This window comes from Neoarius graeffei, chromosome 26, assembly GCF_027579695.1.
Source record: "Neoarius graeffei isolate fNeoGra1 chromosome 26, fNeoGra1.pri, whole genome shotgun sequence".
Classification (NCBI taxonomy): Eukaryota; Metazoa; Chordata; class Actinopteri; order Siluriformes; family Ariidae; genus Neoarius; species Neoarius graeffei.
In genome coordinates, this window is record NC_083594.1 from 54,153,069 (window position 1) to 54,176,229 (window position 23,161).

General features: G+C 43.0%; 1 protein-coding gene across 1 annotated transcript in view; it reads right to left on the reverse strand.

Annotated features, from left to right (window-relative positions):
* Nucleotides 1–23,161, reverse strand: part of cacna1da (calcium channel, voltage-dependent, L type, alpha 1D subunit, a) — a 137,723-nt gene that overhangs the window by 32,592 nt on the left and 81,970 nt on the right. Inside the window, exons 21-29 of the mRNA XM_060910246.1 lie at nucleotides 21,359–21,465; nucleotides 20,205–20,292; nucleotides 19,977–20,084; nucleotides 19,658–19,710; nucleotides 19,247–19,393; nucleotides 13,913–14,114; nucleotides 13,641–13,799; nucleotides 13,225–13,335; nucleotides 9,434–9,517 (exon numbers count right to left, since the gene is read on the reverse strand). Of these exons, the coding sequence (XP_060766229.1) occupies nucleotides 9,434–9,517; nucleotides 13,225–13,335; nucleotides 13,641–13,799; nucleotides 13,913–14,114; nucleotides 19,247–19,393; nucleotides 19,658–19,710; nucleotides 19,977–20,084; nucleotides 20,205–20,292; nucleotides 21,359–21,465 (1,059 nt within the window). The remainder of the gene's footprint in view (nucleotides 1–9,433; nucleotides 9,518–13,224; nucleotides 13,336–13,640; nucleotides 13,800–13,912; nucleotides 14,115–19,246; nucleotides 19,394–19,657; nucleotides 19,711–19,976; nucleotides 20,085–20,204; nucleotides 20,293–21,358; nucleotides 21,466–23,161) is intronic.

The window sequence follows — 23,161 nt, forward strand, 5'->3', positions numbered from 1 at the left end:
ACCTCACCGACTATTACACACCTTGCTTTTGGAGTGATCTTTGTTGGTTGACCACTCCTGGGGAGGGTAACAATGGTCTTGCATTTCTTCCATTTGTACACAATCTGTCTGACTGTGGATTGGTGGAGTCCAAACTCTTTAGAGATGGTTTTGTAACCTTTTCCAGCCTGATGAGCATCAACAACGCTTTTTCTGAGGTCCTCAGAAATCTCCTTTGTTCGTGCCATGATACACTTCCACAAACATGTGTTGTGAAGATCAGACTTTGATAGATCCCTGTTCTTTAAATAAAACAGGGTGCCCACTCACACCTGATTGTCGTCCCATTGATTGAAAACACCTGACTCTAATTTCACCTTCAAATTAACTGCTAATCCTAGAGGTTCACATACTTTTGCCACTCACAGATATGTAATATTGGATCATTTTCCTCAATAAATAAATAGCCAAGTATAATATTTTTGTCTCATTTGTTTAACTGGGTTCTCTTTATCTACTTTTAGGACTTGTGTGAAAATCTGATGATGTTTTAGGTCATATTTATGCAGAAATATAGAAAATTCTAAAGGGTTCACAAACTTTCAAGCACCACTGTACATATAAAGGTTTTAAAAATCTGATGTAGTTGGTACATCGTAAGGTTTAAATGTTTTTCTTGTATCTTGAATGAACAGAATGACATACTGATGCTGCACGTGCAGTGATTTCAGAGTATATGATAGATTCCTGAGATTCAGCCGAACTGAACGATTTTTTTTCCAGTTTCCCAAATCTATTTTAACAATCCCTGATATTAAAGCATCTGGTATTTCTGTGGCTGTGACTTTAACACCTACAGTGGTGCTTGAAAGTTTGTGAAGCCTTTCGAATTTTGTATATCTCTGCACAAATATGACCTAAAACTTCATAAGTGCTGAAACAGAAACAATCCTTGGTAGTTTACACGAGCTGTGCTGTCATGACGAGGTAAAAAATTAGTGATGCAGAATAAGCATTTCCTAGCTGTGGAGCATGCACATAGCATTCAAGCAGCAGACAAGAATTTAGGATTCTTTTCTAACACACACACGCTTGCATGGCTGCAGATGATCACACTGATCCACGCAGCAGAAGAGAAGAACATTGAGAGTAGAGTTTGGCATCGTAGCATCTTCATGCATGTTGGAAAGAGCGCTGCGTCAGAGTCCCCTCCAGGGGGCGCTCTTACAGCTCTGACAGAGCGAGTGAACAGAGGTTTGAGACGGTCCGAGAAACCTGAGGAGAGAAGATGCTTGAGAAAGGCACAGAACGAGTGCAAGGACGGGGTCGTCATGCAGCCTCGCCTGGGGGTCGTCTACACACCTGCTCTACCCACAATCCCTTTCTCTCTCTTTGGTCTGAGCTCTAACAGCTCACCAGAAAGAGGCAGAACAGAGACGGACACAATCACACGGCGGACACACAGCAAACATGGTCTTGATCTCACCACGGCCCTTTCACTGTCCGCAGAACTCAAAGTCTGAGTGGTTTTATCTCATCTCATTATCTCTAGCCGCTTTATCCTTCTACAGGGTCGCAGGCAAGCTGGAGCCTATCCCAGCTGACTACGGGCGAAAGGCGGGGTACACCCTGGACAAGTCGCCAGGTCATCACAGGGCTGACACATAGACACAGACAACCATTCACACTCACATTCACACCTACGGTCAATTTAGAGTCACCAGTTAACCTAACCTGCATGTCTTTGGACTGTGGGGGAAACCGGAGCACCCGGAGGAAACCCACGCGGACACGGGGAGAACATGCAAACTCCACACAGAAAGGCCCTCGCCGGCCACGGGGCTCGAACCCAGGACCTTCTTGCTGTGAGGCGACAGCGCTAACCACTACACCACCGTGCCGCCCTGAGTGGTTTTATTTCCTTATTAATCAAAAACAAATAAAGCATTTTTGCAATCCAGTTTACTTATGTTAGTTTTAAATCATGGATTTTTGATTCACCGGTGTGTCAGCTTTTTTTTTTCTTCAGCTTTCGTGGTGCACTCGCGTGTTTGGACCCAATGTGAGCGTACTCTGATATCACGTTCAGACTGAAACTCGATCTGTTAAAGGAGCAGTTCTGTGAAAAATTAAAGTGACACCATGTTCCTTCACTGTCGTCCATCAGCCAAGACATGTTTGGTGTCGGATGTTTGTTTCTTCTGTTAAATGGATTAGAAGTCAGTCTCGCCCAAAGTGTTTTGCATTAAAAGACCTTGCTCCATCGTGTCATTATTTTTAAATAACAAAATGTTCATGCTTACTGTATTGATGACACAAAGTTGAACTGTGGCCTAAACCACATCAGCACGTCTAATGCCGGCCTTATCCCAAACAACTTTTCAAGTGATTTCACCGTCGCAAGTTTCCAGTTTTGGAATAAAATCATGAGTTTTGCCCGAGTTGTGGTGCGCTCCCGTCGTCCTGATCATTTTAATATTTTCTCATGCAAATAGCGAGATGGTCACTGTCAACTACCAAAATACAGTATGAGCTCTCACCAGCCAGCACCGAGCAGGAGCATGATGGGAAATAATCTCAAAAAGGAATCCAGTTGCCGTCTTGCAAATATTGCCTCTAAAAGATCCCTCGTCTTTGCAAAATCGACACGAGAGGGTGTCTGACTTTAGTCTTTGAAAAGTCTTTAAATGTTAGCATAAAGAACTGTTTGTCGTGAGAGGCAGATTGATGCTAACCATCCGCTAGAAGGTTTTAAAAAGACTCTGAAAGACTTTTAAAAGACACATCATTAGTCACAGAGTTATGTTGGCCTTCCACCAAAAACGATGATTGATGATTTTGCAAAGACGGGGGGACCTCACAGGGTCACGGCTTGCGTGAGCCAAGACTAAAGATAATATTAAATTTATTGGAACGTCAGGATGAGAAAAAGTCTGACTCGAGACAGAGATCCTGACCACCTCATACCAAAAGATCAGGATGACAGGAGAGCAACGCTACTCTCAAAAAACTCTCACGACTTTGTTCCAATGTTGGAAATTTACCTGCAACATTGAAATCGTTTAATGTCTTTAGGTGTATGATCGAAATTAGAATATTTTGGGAATTCATTGACTTGCTCGCTGCGTTAGGATCGTGAATCCCACTCTCAGCTCATGGCACTGTTCTTGTTCTTTGTCTCCCGTGTGCTTTGGTTTGTTTTGGCTTCAGTCTTGTCTCCTCTCCTCATATGACTGGGCTCTTCCCCACCTGTTCAGTGTTGAGCTCCTCAGTATTTTTGTGAGTTCATCCAAATCGATAACACACCGACTTCACGCACTGGCCTCCTGCCTCCCCGACTGCCTGTTCCAGTTCGCCTTGTAGCTCCAGTGGAAACCAAACATGTCTTGGCTGTTTGAATCCATGAAGAGAACATTGTCCAAATTTGTCTTTTTTTCCCTTTCTGAGGGTGCCACGGTTGTGATGAGACACCATGTCCTCCGCTAAGCTCATGATTTGGACGCTCCATTTCTCTCCTGCTTGAAACTCGGTCTACAGCCCTTCTCCTGATGATGCCCTTCTATTTGTGATTAGATGCTTTGTTTGCTCCCATTTGCTGCCAGGATCAGCTCTGAGCTCCACAGCCACTCTGTCTGGAGATGAACGGAGACAGAAAGGTGGACAGAGAGAAGAGACAAACTTCACATTGACTAACCGTAGAATAAAGAAGGTGTTGAAGCGCCATCTGCAGAACGTGAACTCATGTTAGCATACGGCATGACAAGCTACATTACCCAGCATGCAAGGCGGCAAATGGCACACGTACGCATAGATATACGCGTTACTAGATCTGTTAATGAGATTGGAGCCAATGAGTATATTAAATGGAGTTTTAAGGAACAGATCTAGTCGTTTTATATCTATGGCTGCATCATCAAGTAGAACAAGAAGCCACAAGTAAGAGTGAGTGGAAGATGGAATGGTGCTTCACAAGGCTTTTTTAATAAAGTTTAATAAACTGATTGATTAATTATAATTGAGTATTTTCCAGACTAAAAGAGACATCGATCTTATTTCTGTCTGCTTCAAGAAAAAAAAAAAAACTTCAAACATTTGTTTAATTACTGAAAAAAAAAACACTTGGTGATGGACTTGTAATATACGTGTCATATCACTGAACAAACATCGGCTCAGGGGAGGGAAAGAAGGGATGGATGTCTTATAGTCTGCAAAACCAGGAGTCTAATATTAATTACGAGACATTTAAGTCCTTGTGAAATGAACTTTCATGAATTACACATCACCGTAGACCAGCGATATCCAAACCTATCCGCAAAGAGCCGGCGTGGCCGCAGGGTTTCATTCCAACCAATCAGGAGCCACGACCTGATTCCATCTGTTTCATCACTTGGTGTCATACAACAGCAGTTCGGACTGAAAACCTGCTGAGACGCTGGCCCCGTACAGATCAGACTGGACACCCCTGCCGTCGACAGAGACACAGGAGAAACATGGACTGACGTAGACACACGTACACACATCTATATAGGGACACAGACTCACAGATACTGTAAACTGTCCAACATCAACGATACACATATAGTGCACGTGGACACAACTACAAACACCTAAAGGAACACACACACACACGTGGACACGGACAAATGGGAACTCCAGAGAGACAGCACTGCAGCTCAGACAGCCGGACACAGTGGAGGGGACAGTGTGTGTGTGTGTGTGTGTGTGTGTGTGTGTGTGTGTGTGTGTGTGTGTGTGTGTTTGCCACTTTTGATATCAGCGTGTGTAGAAGTGTGACAGTATGAAGAGACACGAGTCCTCAGAAAACACCCTCAGCACCGAGGAGGAAACCCATCCATGTGTGGAATACTCCACCTCTCCACCACACCGCGGCCGCCACGCCCACCGTCAGTGTATCAGCCAGCATATGCCACAAAAACACGCATAACATCTTATTTCATCATCAAGATTTATCATCCACATATAAGCAGTGAATCACATGTATTCAAGAAGATCTTCTGTCTGCATTCACAAGATAACGGTGAGAAAGTAACCAGCCTTGTGTTGATCTCGTAACGCATTGATCATTTAAAGCGTCAACATCACATGAGGTGTTCCATGAAGTAAATTGACTTGTATGATGTTCAAGGAGGAGAAATTTATCTTTACGAGCACGAGGGTCGCGAGTTTCAAGGTTGGCTTTTCAAAATACGGATTAAAATGTATTTCTGTTCATCATCATGATGTTTTTACCCGATCGTATTCCGTACCGCAGAGTCTCATCGCTTTTGTGTCTCTCCCCAACAGTTTGCTGTCTTTAATCTGCTGCTGCAGTAAACACGTTACGGTTTTAGCTCCGCCTCTTGTCTGAGCACGTTTCTGCCTTTATCTTATTATAATTAAACCAAATAACATTTTATTTTTGGCTGAGCAATGCTGTAAACTGTCCGATCTTGCTAATTCAATTATTGATTTATATTTATTCTTTGGGTTTCTTCTTTTTTTGGCTCAGCATGCTGCCTTTCCTTATCGTCAGTCTCTCCATCTCATAACAACAACAACATGATTAATACAAACAAGTTGTTCTGAAAAATAAGAAAGGAAGAAAAAAATGTATTTTTGGTTTCCTTTTTGTTTTTTTTGTGACGCAGGCCAGGATGTGCAAAGAGTGTGACGGTGTATCGGGGCCATTTTAGGTTAAAAAAAAAAAAAGAAATACGGAGCTGGGATAATATCATGAAAAAACCTCAGAATTTCCAAAATTAAAGTCACAAATTTATGAGGAAAAAAGATTGTAAAGTCATAGATTTGTGAGATAAACAAGAAAAACGTCACAAACCGTAAAAAGTAGTGTTTCTTTTTTTTTCATTTTGTGAAGGAAGCACATCGACTCTAAACACTGTGCTTCCTCTAATTCTCGGCTCAGACATTTCAAAGTCAACAGCGAGGAAAAAAACAGCTCGGATAAACAAAAATGTGTGGTTTATACAACAATCTCTCACTGCATCCAAGAAGCACAACAATCACATGCTTCCCGGCTGCAGTGCATTCTGGGAAATGTAGTTGAAAAGCTTTTAGCACTTTATTCTTTTATGCTCGGAGATCGATCAGGAAGGACTGCAATTCCGATAACTCTCGGCTCAGCCGTGGTGTCTGTGGTGTGATGATATCGATCCGACCTTGAGAAGTGAAGTGAACTGGTTATTTGACAAAAAAAAACCCTACTATTTTTCTGATTTTTTGTTTCTTGCAAATTTGTGACTTTTGAATCGGAGAGAATCTGAGTTGTTGATTTTTTTCTTGTCAATCTATGATGTTAAATTCTGAGCTTTTTCTTTGGAATATCACCCTCCGATGCTGTTGTTGTTTTAGCTGCCATGGCCCTTATACACTGCTGCACAAGTGACGAGTCATGGAATCCACGGACACATGTCGGCCAAAACGAATCCGAGAAAATCGCAAAAGAAGCATTTTTTTTTCGAAATTTGTGATTTTCATTTTTTTCCGTAATGTGCAAGTTGAGATCTTGAAGAATGCAATCAGTATTTCAGATAATAGATTGTTTTGTTGGAAAAGCATACATTTTTTGTTGCAAATTGTCTCGTTTTTTTCAGGACTGTAGCCTGCTGGGGGGTGTGGGTAAATTACCATATGGGCCATTCACACGATGATTTAAGTCTTTTGTTTTTTTTTCGTCAATCAGCTGTATGATACGAGCTGAGCTCGTGGCTACTTAAGCTGCATACAGGCGTGTAATTTCACTATGGAATGAATATGGAGCAAGCTAAACAGAGCGCAGAGGAGCTGAAACACTGTGAAGCAAACAGACGCACGGTATTTACATCGGAGATAACCATTTCTAGCAAAAAAAATGCAACCAAAAAGAAGTGTTCTAGGACTACATATTCCATCGGAGGCATTGATGTGTGCAAGGCGCTGTTTCTCTTTCTGATGGGGTGAGTTTATTAATCAAGGTTGTGTGGTTATTTTTGCATGTAACGGAGAGTGTTGTGGTTTGGTTACATGAAACTAGCATTGTGTTAGTTGTGTCATCATCATGCTATCTTTCTTTCTTACGGTGTGAGTAATTTTTCAACCACAAAACGTTAAAGTATACTTTAGGACTTATTTTTGTACTTCATAATTGTGTTGGGCATACTTTGCATGGAAGGAAAATTGACGTGGTGATCTTTGTTTACATGAAAGTAGTATCGTGCTAGCTCGTAGGGGGTAGGGCTTTCCTTAATGTCATGCAAATGAGCACCATTATGTGCCCGCCCTACACCCAGAGGAACTGAGAAGGAAAACTTTGAGGGTGATTTTCTCCCTTTTCTGTTTTAAGAAGTATACACTTTCAAAAGGCCACACATTCTTCAAATATTGTCAGATCTCCACATGGAAGGCATCATTGGAAAGCTTAGAAACTGTACTTTCTGAATCTGTCAATAACTCAAAATGCCCCCGGGCCGACATGTGTCCCTGGATTCCGTGATCAGTCACGGTTTCTTTCCTTTTGTGTGTTTCTATACAGTTGATTAATGCCATGACACAGTGATATTTTCAGTTTCTGTTATCCTACAGTGAAAATCTCGATCTCTAACACCTGGAATCAACACTGATTTAATAGCGCTGGAATTTAAAGTTCTTCTCTGCCTCGAATAAACCCTCAGAGATCACATTTGTCGACCGTACACTGACACTGAACTTGTGAACGTGGTGTTGAAGAGCAGTGGAGTATTCCATGAAGTGAACACCAGCCGTGTTCTCAGAAATCAATCAGCACTGATTTAGCGTGAGGGCAGGAGAGCTGACGAGGAGACTCCTGCTGCAACTCCACTGCCATCACACAGCGTCAGCAGATATTCTTTCATCTCTCCTGTGAGACATCAGTCGCCCGGCTGTCTCCAGAAATAACACCCACACCTGGACTTAACAAACCCAGATGGGACAGGTGGAGATCTGTTCAGCCCAGCTGTTGCAGTGTCGATTCAGCCACAGCCTGCTGCACCATCAGCTCGACAGCCAGACTCCACCATCACCCGAGTTCACGTAGATCGGAACGACTCAGACATCCTGTATTTGCTATTCTTCAGGTTATACGCATCAGAGCACATCATTCGAATAGAGCATGTGTTTATTCCGAAGAGCGTCTGATCGGACGTATAACATGAGGCTTAGCAAAGGACACACCGCTCCGATCTACACGAACACAACCGCACCTCACAGAGAATTTTTTTAAATTGTGTGTGATTAGAAATAACTTCAACCGCACAAAAATGATTCAAAGTGTTTAAGAGAATCAGCAAAAAAAAAAAAGACAGCACGTCTCGCCATACTTGCCTTCAACAGTTTCTATGGAAACAGAATAAATAACAATAGCAGTTAGGCCAGCTGTACTACAGAGATGTCACATGATCACGATCCTGTCCTTCTCAAACACACACACACACACACACACACACACACACACACACACACACACACACACCAATACCCAAACCTGGAAGATTTTATTCACCCACCCCTTGACATTTTAGTATATTTTAGATATGCAGGAGGAGAACAAAGTGCACATGTTAATGTTCAGGACATTTTGGTGAGAAATTGTCGTCACAAAGCAGAACAATCACAGACAGCACTGGTCATAAAACCTCGCAAAAAATCAGTGGGGAAACAGATGAGGTTCCAAAAGTCGAATCTCACCTTGAAAAAATTTAAGCTTGAAACACGAACAAACAACATACGGCGTCAACTCCACCCAAACATCGCTCTGAATTTCAGAGGAATGGAGAACTCCGGCAGGCGCACAACTTCAAATCGTTCTCATACGAACTGTTACCGGTGTAACAGCTCGTACGCGGGCATGTATACGGCGGACGCTCCAGGAGTAATAAACAGATCGAAAAACGTGTGAAGTTTTATGGAAGGAGTCTCCAGTGTAAGAGTCAAAGTTAAATCTTCAGGACAGGAGAGTTTACGCTTTTGGTTTCTCGGTGACATGAATTTTTTTTTTATTACTGAAAAAAAAAAAGAGTTGGTGAGGGAACAAGTGTTTATAGCCGCTTAATTGTAATGCAAGTGAGAACAGGAACTCCTGTTTCTCGTGGACGTTCTACAACATTAAATATAACTGCAAATGGTTAAAAAGCACGACGCTTAATTGATGCATAATTTAAAATCTGTAATCGTTTGTAAACTTGTGTGTTATCAGAGAAATAACACACTGTCTGTGTGAACTTGTGTGGTAACAGTCACTCTGCTTCACGCCACACCATGATGACGGAGCTGAAATGTTCCAGAGACGCAAAGAACAGTCTTGATATTGACATCGTGTTCTATATTAGGCTAATATGTATTGCGTAAGATAATAATAATAATAATAATAATAATAATAGTAGTCCCCACAGGTTTCTTGCAAGGTTTCTAATCTAAGAGAAGCAAAGTTGTTCATACTTACATTGGCTTCAGTGATAGCAATATCTACGACGCTACCAACTACAATTAAGGCATCAAACGTGTTCCAAGCATCAGTGAAATAATGCTGTTAATGCAAACAAAAAAAATACAGACAAACAAACATAACACACCGGGAGGGGGTGTAGTAGATGGGTGGAAAGAGAGAAGAAAGAAGGGGATGAAAAGGAAGAGGTTATGGAAGACACAAGAGGAAAGGTTGAGGAAAAAAGAGGGGGAGAAAACAGAAATTAGCACACCTTCATAAAGGAAGATCATTTTCACGTTCAAGTTCAAAGGGAGCTCTCGGAGAGCTGAAACGTCCCGACTCGAGACAAAGAGCTGTAACAGATCGTTAGAGAACGGAGGAACACACGACCTCCAACTGGAATACAGGAGCGAGGGGGGTGGGGAGGAGGAGGAGCAGGAGGCGAAGCCAGGGGCTGAGCTTACTTACATCAGCCTCAGTGAGCGCAATGTCAACTATGCTCCCGATCACCACCATAGCATCGAACATGTTCCACGGGTCTTCGAGATAACCCTTAGACAGGCAGCGGGGGTTAGTGATGACTATCAGACATTTATCAGCGGATCTCTCCGCTTCTGAACTTTTCAACTACGCAGTATCTGCTGATATCACCACTTCAACTCTTACGCGTCAAAATTCACACTCAAGGCATGAATTTTGACCTGTAATGCTCACTGATGGTGGTTTCAAAGTGGAAAGGATCATGCATTATGTTTGATTTAAATCCTACACTAGTGATGCCCAATCACACTCGCCACTGAGCGGCCAAGCAGCGCTCACTGATTGGACGAATTATCACATGCTCATTATGAGGGATGCATGAATACCTTTATTCTGACCGCTGAGGAGGATGAGTCTGTCTTTTGGTCCTCGTCGATACCGATTCGAGTACTGATACTGAAATGTTCGCAATTCAGAGAAGTGATGGAACATTTTATTCAGCCCTCTTGATGTTTCTCAGGTTTACATCACAGCCATGAAAAGCACCACTGCGTGTGTGTGTGTGCACTTCAGCTACGAGACTCTTTCTTGATAACGTTACCAAGTTTCACCTGGAAAAGACGTTCTGTACAGCAGGAAATGTTTTTACAACGTCAGGATGCCTCGTTGTCAAGGACGGCTCGTGAGATCTGAGAGAGATCGCACCAAGCACTGTTTGGAGACGGGTACGAACTCTACGTGCTGAATTTTATTTTTAAAATGTTTGACCAGTTTTATCACCTGTCGTGTATGACGCTGTAGTTTCTTCTCTTGATACTTACACAGATTATTCGATCAGTAATCTTGAAATATGCCCACATCATCACGGTCATTTCAACTCATCTGTTTACGAGTACAGCAGGGTTCTCTGGGAAATCTGAAGTAGCCAGCTAAGAAAAGTAATAGGTGGCTCTGGAATTTGGGTCTGGGGGTTTGCCCCCCCAGAAAATTTTGCAATTTACATGCCTTCTGGTGCATTCTCAGCATAACTACATACGCTACGGCATGGTCACGTGGTCCAGCTCAGCCAATCAGAGCACGAGAATCGATCAACAAGTATGGAGTTGCTTCCGGTCATGTTAGACCCGAATCGAAGTCAATTTCATGGTAGAATAATTGGATTTGCAGCAAATTATGGGCAGCAGAGACGATATAAATCGCTTGAACATTGAAAGGCAAGTTTTTATTTTTATTTTTCCAAGTCCAAGGAAATGGATCCTGGTATATGGGCATCGATGCATCCCCAGTCATTATTACATCATATGATTTTATAACCCATTGTTGAGTTCATTTGTTGCACCATTTGTGTGATGTGCTTGTGGGTAAGACAGGGCATCACTGTTCTTCACTCAGGAACTGTGTGAGTAAATTAAGCGCATGCAGCTCTAGATTTTCCACTCTATGGAGAAGAGAGAGAACGTGTTTGAACACTGCACACCACACTTAACCGTTTTCCATCGGCACAGTGACGGTGCTGGACCCAGAGCCGGTGCTTCATCTGGAACCATACCATGTGTTTGTTTTTGTTTTTTTGTTCAAATCAGTTCCATGAACTGAGATGTTTACCTCAATCATCTCATCTCATTACCTCTAGCCGCTTTATCCTGTTCTACAGGGTCGCAGGCAAGCTGGAGCCTATCCCAGCTGACTACGGGCGAAAGGCGGGGTTCACCCTGGACAAGTTGCCAGGTCATCACAGGGCTGACACATAGACACAGACAACCATTCACACTCACATTCACACCTACGCTCAATTTAGAGTCACCAGTTAACCTAACCTGCATGTCTTTGGACTGTGGGGGAAACCGGAGCACCCGGAGGAAACCCACGCGGACACGGGGAGAACATGCAAACTCTGCACAGAAAGGCCCTCGCCGGCCCCGGGGCTCGAACCCGGACCTTCTTGCTGTGAGGCAACAGTGCTAACCACTACACCACCGTGCCGCCTTACCTCAATCATTCACCTGAAATTTATTGTTAAAAAATAATAATAAATTAACAGCGCAGTAATGAAAGTGTGAGCAAAAATATAATCTTGCGACACTTCATGATGCACAATGTGTGTGTGTGTGTGTCTGTGTGTGTGAGTGTGTGTGTAACATTCAGCCCAGACAATTCCACTCCAGACCTGTGAAGTCAGCACCCTACATCACGACAACGTGAACAAAATTATTTCGATTTGTTTCTGCATCGTTTGTGCACGCAAAATAAAAATTTGTGCTCAAACAGTTTCAGAAAAATTAATTGTTTTAATGACAGAGTACCCTACAGTATTAATGCCCAAACGACTCCAAACATGCCTGATTCTTTTGCGCAAAACAAAAACGTGAAAAATGAAAGGGGTTCCTGAGTGATATCTTGCATTAAGAAAATAACGTTTAATAATTTAACATATGTGCGTCATTATTTCTTATTTTGTGTCCACAAATGATGCACAAACAAATCAAAATCCTTTTATTCACATTTCCAACATATGCCGCCCTCTTCAGAACAGCAGAGGGCGCTCTCCTTTGAATTCTCAGACGCTTCCTTCTTTGGTGACTCGATGGACCTTCTGTCTGAACCATATCTTTACATACACGGACTTTAACGCAGGTGTTAGAGTTTGCTAGCCGTTCTGTTTGCCTTGCCGCGTTTTTGCCTTGTCCTTTCGTCTTGATGTTGATTCTGTTATTTGTGATTTTGACCTTGACCTTATTCGTTTCCTGACTACGTTCTACGATTACGATTAGAATTTGCTTTGCACTGAGTGTTTTTTGCGATTTAATGCCGGTTAATCTTGACCTCGAGTTTCGCAAAACAAACCTCCTGCAAACTGAACGTGTCATCACAGTGGCAAATTTTGGAATTACAAAAGCACGAGCTGCGTACACTGCTAATGCGCTCAGGATAAAACGTGAACAGCAATAAAACCGCCATCTCACATCTGTGAAAGATTTCTGCCTCGCTGTGCTCGTAAATCCCTGCACCTTTAGTATTATTAATATTATTATTAGTAGTAGTAGTAACTCCAGCATCTGATGATGTAATGCTTCTTCAGCTCTTAAACTTGTTTAAACTCTGGCCAGAATCAGCACCGGTTCCAGTCCCAGCAGTGGCATGGTGTCGGTAGAAAAGGGATAACTGTGTCTCTTACAAGTATTCTGTCCTCCTTCGGAACAAACAGCTGGGCGTAGGGAGAAGGGAGCGGGGGTCATGATCATATACACACAGTAAACAATAGTGTACAATCTCTACAATATTGTGATTAGTCTTAAGCGTTTATAAGGATGCTGTTAAAGATGTACCTTGGGTTTGAAGGCGATCAGTTTGAGGACCATCTCCACAGTGAAGACTGAGGTGAACATCATGTTCAGGATGTCCATCACGTAGTTAAACGTCTGAGACTGCCCATAGTGCTGCATGTGGAGAAGGACGAGACAGGACAAAATAAAAGCTCAAACAGGAAATGGGAGCTAACTACAGACAGGAACTCGAATGAGTGAGGAACTGAAGAAATGCCAGAACCACACGCTCGACAGGAATGGTCCAAGGAATCATTTGAGATCATCGCATGGATTTGTTTTTTTACGTTACTGCATCATACTATAGAACTGAGAAACGTTTGAGGAGAGATGGTCGAACCCAGGGCCACGTCTCAGGTCCTGTGGAGTTCTAATCAAGTTCCACATTATTCAGAGAAAAACCAAGCATGCACTCTTACCTGTACAGCCAGGCAGATGGTGTTGAGCATGATGAGGACAAACATGATGTACTCGAAGGCTGTGGAGTTCACCACGTACCAGAACTTGTACTGATAGGGGTTTTTAGGGATGTAGCGCCTCAGAGGTTGGGCTTTAAGTGCATACTCCACACACTGGCGCTGTGGGGCGGGGCAGACACAAGGAAACAGGCTCACACACGATTATACACTGTGTGTCGGAACAGGAAACATGTTCTCCTCTTATTCTCTCTCTCACACACACACACACACACCTGGTTCTTGTCCAGTTCACAGTTCTGGTACTCTTTCTCTCCCTGCTCCTGAAACGTCACGATGACGAAACCCACGAAGATGTTCATCATGAAGAAGGCGATGATGATGATGTAGATGATGAAGAAAATGGAGATCTCCACACGGTAGTTGTAGATGGGACCAAAGTTCTCCTTGTTCGAGTCGATGGCCTTGTAGAGAAGCCTGAAGAAGAGGAGGAGCGTGGTGACCTTCAGAAAGGACTAATTACAAAACCATATCTGAACAGCGCATTAAGCTTCTATTTATAATCGTTTACAGCGCTACATTCATCACTGTCTCAGGAACGGCTGCCGCGCTGCTTCGCAGTTCACACTGCTGGAAAAAATGGCTAATCTTCTTAGTCAGCTAAATGGGACCTGCTCAGCACCACAAAAAAAAAAAAAAAAAACAGCTGGAACCAAGACACCAGAGACAAAAAAGTCAATTTGTCAACATGATTATGATCATTAGGCAGGTTTTAAAGATTGTTGTAAGTGAAATCGATATGCTGAGTGTGAGTCACTGATCCAAAGAAGAAACAAACACTGTCCGGGCCTCTGTCACTGAACTCCACACTGCTGACGCGAACTAAACTTCCACTCTGCCGTCACAACACGCGTTCTCCACCCGCCTGAGATGTGGCGAGGATGCGGGAGATTTTTACCAGGCATTTATTTATAATGTAGTTTGACACACAAAACTGATTTATAGAATATTAGAAAATTTAATCAGACAGTTTTGATTCTTCTCCTTCTTTTTCTTCTTATTGTTATTAATATTATTCATACTAATTAGCCTGCATTCAGTTTGGCGTTCCTCTAAACCTCATTTTAAACTAAACAATGGACATGATACGGTACAGTCGACATTAATTCTGTGCCAAACAACATGGAAACAGTGGTATGAGAGAGAGAGAGAGAGAGAGAGAGAGAGAGCAGTTCTGTACAGACAACATGCGTTGAAAGCATGCGTGAATAAAACTCAGCACCAATGACCGTAATCATTTAATATCCATCCATCCATTATCTGTAACCAGTTATCCTCTACAGGGTCACAGGAGCCTATCCCAGCTGACTACGGGCGAAAGGCGGGGTTCACCCTGGACAAGTCGCCAGGTCATCACAGGGCTGACACATAGACACAGACAACCATTCACACTCACATTCACACCTACGCTCAATTTAGAGTCACCAGTTAACCTAACCTGCATGTCTTTGGACTGTGGGGGAAACCGGAGCACCCGGAGGAAACCCACGCGGACATGGGGAGAACATGCAAACTCCACACAGAAAGGCCCTCGCTGGCCACGGGGCTCGAACCCAGGACCTTCTTGCTGTGAGGTGACAGCGCTAACCACTACACCACCGTGACTGCCTTATCAAATATGAGTCACATAGAATATTTTCTGCACTTAAGAGTTGGTAAAGTGTGTAGGGTTGCATGTGAGTGTAAGTCAGGTGCAGTGTTGTGTGTGTGTGTGTGTGTGTGTGTGTGTGTGTGTGTGTGTGAGTGAATTTTCTTCCACTGTATTTTGTGCATCAGCTCACCTCCTTCCTTACAAACAGCAGCAACAAAAACAGCAATTACGGTCCTGAACTATCATTATTATAGCTCAACTACTGTTATTTAACACACACACACACACACACACACACACACACACACACACACACGATGCAGTAAAACGGTGTTTTTGTGTCTGTAAACTCTAATATCACACACACAGCCCTGTTTATCACGAGTGTACATGATTTCAAACATTATCCTTTGGCTCTCTCTCTCTGTCAGTCTGTTTGTCTGTCTGTCTGTCTCTCTCTCTCTCTGTCTCTTTGCCTGTCTGTCTCTCTATCTACAGTGGTGCTTGAAAGTTTGTGAACCCTTTAGAATTTCCTTTATTTCTGCGTAAATATGACCTAAAACTTCATCAGATTTTACACAAGTCCTAAAAGTAGATAAAGAGAACCCAGTTTAAACAAATGAGACAAAAATATTATAGTTGGTCATTTATTTATTGAGGAAAATGATCCAATATTACATATCTGTGAGTGGCAAAAGTATGTGAACCTCTAGGATTAGCAGTTAATTTGAAGGTGAAATTAGAGTCAGGTGTTTTCAATCAATGGGATGACAATCAGGTGCGAGTGGGCACCCTGTTTTATTTAAAGAACAGGGATCTATCAAAGTCTGATCTTCACAACACATGTTTGTGGAAGTGTATCATGGCATGAACAAAGGAGATTTCTGAGGATCTCAGAAAAAGCGTTGTTGATGCTCATCAGGCTGGAAAAGGTTACAAAACCATCTCTAAAGAGTTTGGACTCCACCAATCCACAGTCAGACAGATTGTGTACAAATGGAGGAAATGCAATACCATTGTTACCCTCCCCAGGAGTGGTCCACCAACAAAGATCACTCCAAGAGCAAGGCGTGTAATAGTCGGCGAGGTCACAAAGGACCCCAGGGTAACTTCTAAGCAACTGAAGGCCTCTCTCACATTGGCTAATGTTAATGTTCATGAGTCCACCATCAGGAGAACACTGAACAACAATGGTGTGCATGGCAGGATTGCAAGGAGAAAGCCACTGCTCTCCAAGAAGAACATTGCTGCTCATCTGCAGTTTGCTAAAGATCACGTGGACAAGCCAGAAGGCTATTAGAAAAATGTTTTGTGGATGGATGAGACCAAAATAGAACTTTTTGGTTTAAATGAGAGGCGTTATGTTTGGAGAAAGGAAAACACTGCATTCCAGCATAAGAACCTTATCCCATCTGTGAAACATGGTGGTGGTAGTATCATGGTTTGGGCCTGTTTTGCTGCATCTGGGCCAGAACGACTTGCCATCATTGATGGAGCAATGAATTCTGAATTATACCAGCGAATTCTAAAGGAAAATGTCAGGACATCTGTCCATGAACTGAATCTCAAGAGAAGGTGGGTCATGCAGCAAGACAACGACCCTAAGCACACAAGTCGTTCTACCAAAGAATGGTTAAAGACGAATAAAGTTAATGTTTTGGAATGGCCAAGTCAAAGTCCTGACCTTAATCCAATGGAAATGTTGTGGAAGGACCTGAAGCGAGCAGTTCATGTGAGGAAACCCACCAACATCCCAGAGCTGAAGCTGTTCTGTACGGAGGAACGGGCTAAAATTCCTCCAAGCCGGTGTGCAGGACTGATCAACAGTTACCGCAAACGTTTAGTTGCAGTTATTGCTGCACAAGGGGGTCACACCAGATACTGAAAGCAAGGGTTCACATACTTTTGCCACTCACAGATATGTAATATTGGATCATTTTCCTTAATAAATAAATGACCAAGTCTAATATTTCTGTCTCATTTGTTTAACTGGGTTCTCTTTATCTACTTTTAGGACTTGTGTGAAAATCTGATGTTTTAGGTCATATTTATGCAGAAATATAGAAAATTCTAAAGGGTTCACAAACTTTCACGCACCACTGTATGTATGTCTCTATCTCTGTCTGTCTGTCTCTCTCTCTCTCTCTCTCTCTCTCTCTCCATTCATCTCTTTCCAGTATTTGGGTCTCTCTGATTTCGAGATATGTTTCGGATGCAAATGATTCTTTTTAAGCAAATTTACAAACTACAAGACCAAACTGACGTTTTCCACTGGATGAGTGAATCCTGACTGAGATTGACTCATTCATTCATTCATTCATCATCTCAGCACTTGAACCAGTGAATCTTCCAGTTCTGAACCAGGATTCGTTTGTCTCCTGTTCAGTGGATCAGTCGAGTCAGTGAGTGTAATGAGGCTCGCTCCGTCAGAGCTGGAGCATTTCTTCCTGTGTTTCAGTCCATGCAACAGTCAGACAATCTTTCAATAGAATAAACACGTGTGTTCTATTCCCTTCAAGCAGGTTCCATTCATTTGGTTTGATAACATGCAATATTGTAAACATATCGCTTATCCTATGTGTATTATGTCACTCTACCCAATGGAGGATGAGCGCTGAATATGGTTTACGATATTGCATGGTTGTCAAGACAACGTGAAGTCACATGCCGGAGCTGATGCGAATATTCAATGAGGGAGTTTTGTGCGCATACGCAGAAGCATTTCTTTTTTCACCAGGAAAGACATGCTGAACACCCGACAGGCGACCAAAACTGAATTAGATATTCTTCACGCGTATTTACAAGAGAAAAACATACCAATGGACATCGAAACACTGGAAGAGTGTGTGTGTATAATAATAATAATAATAATAATAATAATATTGGGGGGGCGGCACGGTGGTGTAGTGGTTAGCGCTGTCGCCTCACAGCAAGAAGGTCCTGGGTTCGAGCCCCGTGGCCGGCGAGGGCCTTTCTGTGTGGAGTTTGCATGTTCTCCCCGTGTCCGCGTGGGTTTCCTCCGGGTGCTCCGGTTTCCCCCACAGTCCAAAGACATGCAGGTTAGGTTAACTGGTGACTCTAAATTGAGCGTAGGTGTGAATGTGAGTGTGAATGGTTGTCTGTGTCTATGTGTCAGCCCTGTGATGACCTGGCGACTTGTCCAGGGTGTACCCCGCCTTTCGCCCGTAGTCAGCTGGGATAGGCTCCAGCTCGCCTGCGACCCTGTAGAAGGATAAAGCGGCTAGAGATAATGAGATGAGATGAGAATAAAATTGGGCGGCACGGTGGTGTAGTGGTTAGCACTGTCGCCTCACAGCAAGAAGGTCCGGGTTCGAGCCCCGTGGCCGGCGAGGGCCTTTCTGTGCGGAGTTTGCATGTTCTCCCCGTGTCCGCGTGGGTTTCCTCCGGGTGCTCCGGTTTCCCCCACAGTCCAAAGACATGCAGGTTAGGTTAACTGGTGACTCTAAATTGAGCGTAGGTGTGAATGTGAGTGTGAATGGTTGTCTGTGTCTATGTGTCAGCCCTGTGATGACCTGGAGACTTGTCCAGGGTGAACCCCGCCTTTCGCCCGTAGTCAGCTGGGATAGGCTCCAGCTTGCCTGCGACCCTGTAGAACAGGATAAAGCGGCTACAGATAATGAGATGAGATAATAATATTGGCTGGCTGGTTTTCGTGGTATATCAGATATATTCCATTCAGCTTGTTCAATATCATGCTCGCTAAATGGAATATATCTGATAAACCACAAAAAAAGCCAGCCAGTATTATTTAAAGATACGCTTGATCAGGCTGCTGTACATCTGGGTAAACTGTGTGACTGAGTGAATCGGTGAACGAAACTGAAATCAGTTGAGTCACATAAAAAAAGTTAAAAAACAAAACAAAAACAAAACGGTAGTAATCTCTCCCCATTTCAGCAAGTTCACGAGCCTGGTGTGAAGCGGGTTTGTGTCTTACGCTGGCCAACCCTCGAAGGTGGACACGGTGAAGAGCGCCATCATGGCCATGAGCACATTGTCGAAGTTGAAGTCGCTGTTGTACCACTGACGTTTCTGGATGGTGGGATGATTCATGTCTCCGTCTTTGTACATGATGAACGTACCCCTGGGTGCAGGAGAGAGAGAGAGAGAGAGAGAGAGATTTACAACACTTATAACATTGCTTTTTCTTGAGTCAGTCATCATTCATTGAAAATTAGAACTCAGTGAAAGTTATCCCAAAACAGTAACGTGTAAATTGAATCTGACGTATTTGTTTCTTCTGGTCTTTGTCTGCAAAAGTATTTGAACTATTGAAAACTAAGACTGAAAAGCTTCATGGAAGTAAGTGTGTGTCGGAGTGTAGAAGAAAAAACAGGAAGAGACTGACTTGCACTCCTCCGGGCTTGATTTGGCCTCGTCACTGCAGCGGTAAAACTTCCCCTGTGGAGCAGGAGGAGAGGTCAAAGGTCATGGCACGGTGTACTTCGACTTTAAATTCGCCTTGCCTTTCTTTCATGAGATTTGAAATCTCTTGTCTTTCATGACATCATCAGCAATGACTTTTCACTTTGAGGACAGTTCACTAAATGCTACTTTGCTACTTTGATGAAGCAAACGTGTTATTCAGCATGACCTGATGTACACAGTGCGAACAAGGAGCAAAAAGCTTTCATTCTCGATACAAGTGTGTGATAAAGCCAACTGACCTTAAAGAGCTGCACTCCGATACAGGCGAACATGAACTGGAGCAACGATGTGACGATCATGATGTTCCCGATGGTCCTGATGGCCACAAACACACACTGGACCACGTTCTGCTCAGAGGAAACGATCAAATGTTCAGATATAAACTGTCCACCGGTGGACTGGACAAAGACAAAAGCGACTTTAATGTATTTGACTTGAAGTATTTAGGACCATTGACATCTACGCACCTTCAGTCCTTTGGCTCTATTGATGGCTCTGAGGGGCCTCAGCACCCTCAGCACACGCAGAATCTTCACGACTGAGATCGCTGAAGATCTGCAGAATAAACACTCTCATTATCGCTTATACATGGTCACACACAGGATGCAGCCCAAACTGATCATATTACAGCAAATTTTCATCATAATAAATAGACTTGACCTTGTCACCCACCTCATGGGCCTCATTCATCACCCGTTAATTACCAAACATGTTCACAGCACAGCTGATTGACATTTAGATACTCCTACAAAACTCCATAAAAGGCAAAAAGCTCACAAAAGGGTAGAGAATGACAAAACGATGACTCAACGGTGAAAGAGCGCCTCCTAAATCTTCCAGTAATGCAGCTCGGCCAGTGCAGCGCACCGGCGACTAACTTCTCCTGCTCCTTTTTTTTTTTTTAAAGGGCGCCATTACTTTTGTCCTGATATTGAAGTTCGAACCTGTCATCTTATTTGTGCTCATTTTTGGATTGAGTTGAACAAAATGTTCATTACGTTGGCGTGTAATTTGAATACTGGACGACATGAAACGTGATCGAGGTCCACGGTCGCAAGTTTCCTTATATGGAAATTTGCTTTAACTCACGAACTCTCGTAGGATGCGAGCGGTATTGTTTTTTTTTTTTTTTGGATAAACACTACAATTCTTTGTGTAAAAGCTCCTGTAAACAACTGACAAATAAATCCGTTCATGGTAAATCCAGCGTGATAAATGATACCCAGTGAACATAAAAGTGTCTGCGAGAATAAACGCATATAAAAACTCATTTTTTTATTATTCGGACTATTCCAGCATGGAATCAGTTGCTAGCGTGTGTTGTGAACGCACGACATGTTTCGAGATTTAAAGGGCAGGCTACATCTTTTATTCGATGCATATAATCAGAAAACACATCGTCTGACTTTAATTACATTTCATTATTAGTATTTTGTACTGTCGTTAACATTCTGTTTGTAAGTTTAGATGATTTATTATTATTATTATTATTATTATTATTATTATTATATCATGAAACCGCCAGTGCTAAGATTAGCTATGCTTTAATTAAGCGCGAAATAAATAAACTGAAAGAGACGACAAAATAAACGCAAGTCAGGGAAGTACAACTCGAACTCACTGTATCCCAAATGACACCAGTGACACGCCGACCACCAGCAGGTCCAGCAAGTTAAAGTAGTTCCTGCAGAACGCCCCCTTGTGGAGAACCGCTCCGAATGTCATCATCTGCGACGTGAGGAGGAAGAGATTAGAGGATGTCGACTTTGGAAGGAACATGGTGTAGAACACATGCACTTATTTCCTCTCTCTCTCTCTCTCTCTCTCTCTCTCTCATACGGTACATGTACAGTGCACAAATTTAGGACTCTATTTGATGTGCAGGCGGAAAAAATGTGTGGTTTTTTTGACTGAATTTTCTGTTACATATAAGAACAACGTACAAATGACTGGACACAGTTCAGCGATGATAGTTTTCTAAATATACACCAGCGCAGCTTCTGTCGCTGATCCTCTGTGGCGGTTTATCGGCTCATGGGCAATTTCTGGACGTTATTTAGCTGATCAGGGCGGAGACTCATGACAGGGCGGGACAGATGTCGCTGTCACATGCTTTCATCATGACGTTACGGGGTTTTTTTGTTTTTTTCACTCAGAGTCTATGGTCCAACGAGTGGACTGATGACCGTTTAAAGAAAAGCCAGTGATGAAAACAGTGTCCAGAAAAGCATCTGTTCGTTCCTCTAACATCAGATTCAAAATGTTAAAAGTGAACAAAGAATCAAGGAGTTAGCTTTTCACCACTAAATGTACAGGTTTGGAACTTGGAAGTGAACTCTAACCATTAATCATTGTGAAAATGTCACTGCGTCAGGCAGTGGGTTTCTAAAGGGCATATTAGAGCTGATTTGACTGAATGCAGCCTGCTATTCACTGAAAATACCAAGAATAGGCTGATGTCGCGTCTTATTTTTGGATTCGTGCCATGATCACAAAAATAGAGCCCGTAAACACACACTTAAATTTTCACACATACATGCTCATGGATATTTACTGACGGTTCAAGGGTGGTGTAATCAGAGCAGGATGCTAAAAGCTAAACTTAACACTCCAAAGCCAAATCCTCACATCCTTCCCAGCATGAATGCGTTAGTAAGAGGTTTGTTTGAGTTGAGAACGTGCCAGGCGACAGGACCAGGCGATGCAACATGCGGTTTGCTTGCCAAGCTGATGGCGGAGAAGGAGAGAAGGAAGGTAGATGGGTAAGACCCCTCTTGCAATCACATTCATGCGCGCTATAATCACATTCCACCCTGTTCATCTCTGAAAAAAACTCACTCAGTCGTGCCAAGCAGACCCAGCATTCCGAGAGTCAATCAGCCAAAACCAGAAGCTCAGAGGAGGTGGGAATACAGCGCATGTCAATGCAGCAGACCTCAGAGACACGAAACAGCTGATCTGGGAGCTCAAGTGCATTGTGTCTTATAATGGCCTAGGAGACTGGTCTCAGGTCAGGCGTATGCTGGGCAAATTCTTCCAAACAGACTCACCGTTAACACGCCGTCATCAACCTCCATCATCTCACACACTTAATACGTGATCATCTTACGTCCGGTTTGTTAAATGAGCCTTTGGACATATCAGGTGTAGAGATTACCCAGAAGGCATTGCAGTCTGGTGCAATTTCTCTACTCCATCAACAAGGGGTTTTATACGGCACCTTGATCTGTACCTGAGAGTGGAGCTAACTTCATTCATCTATTCTGTCAGTTTTTGGTCTATAAGCAGGCTGGTTAGTGCAGTATATACCGTACAGCAGGGGTCTTCAATCCTATCCACAAAGGGCCAGTGTGGCTGCAGACTTTCATTCCAACCAAGCAGGAGCTACACCTGATTTCACTCGTTTAATTATTTCATCCTCGTC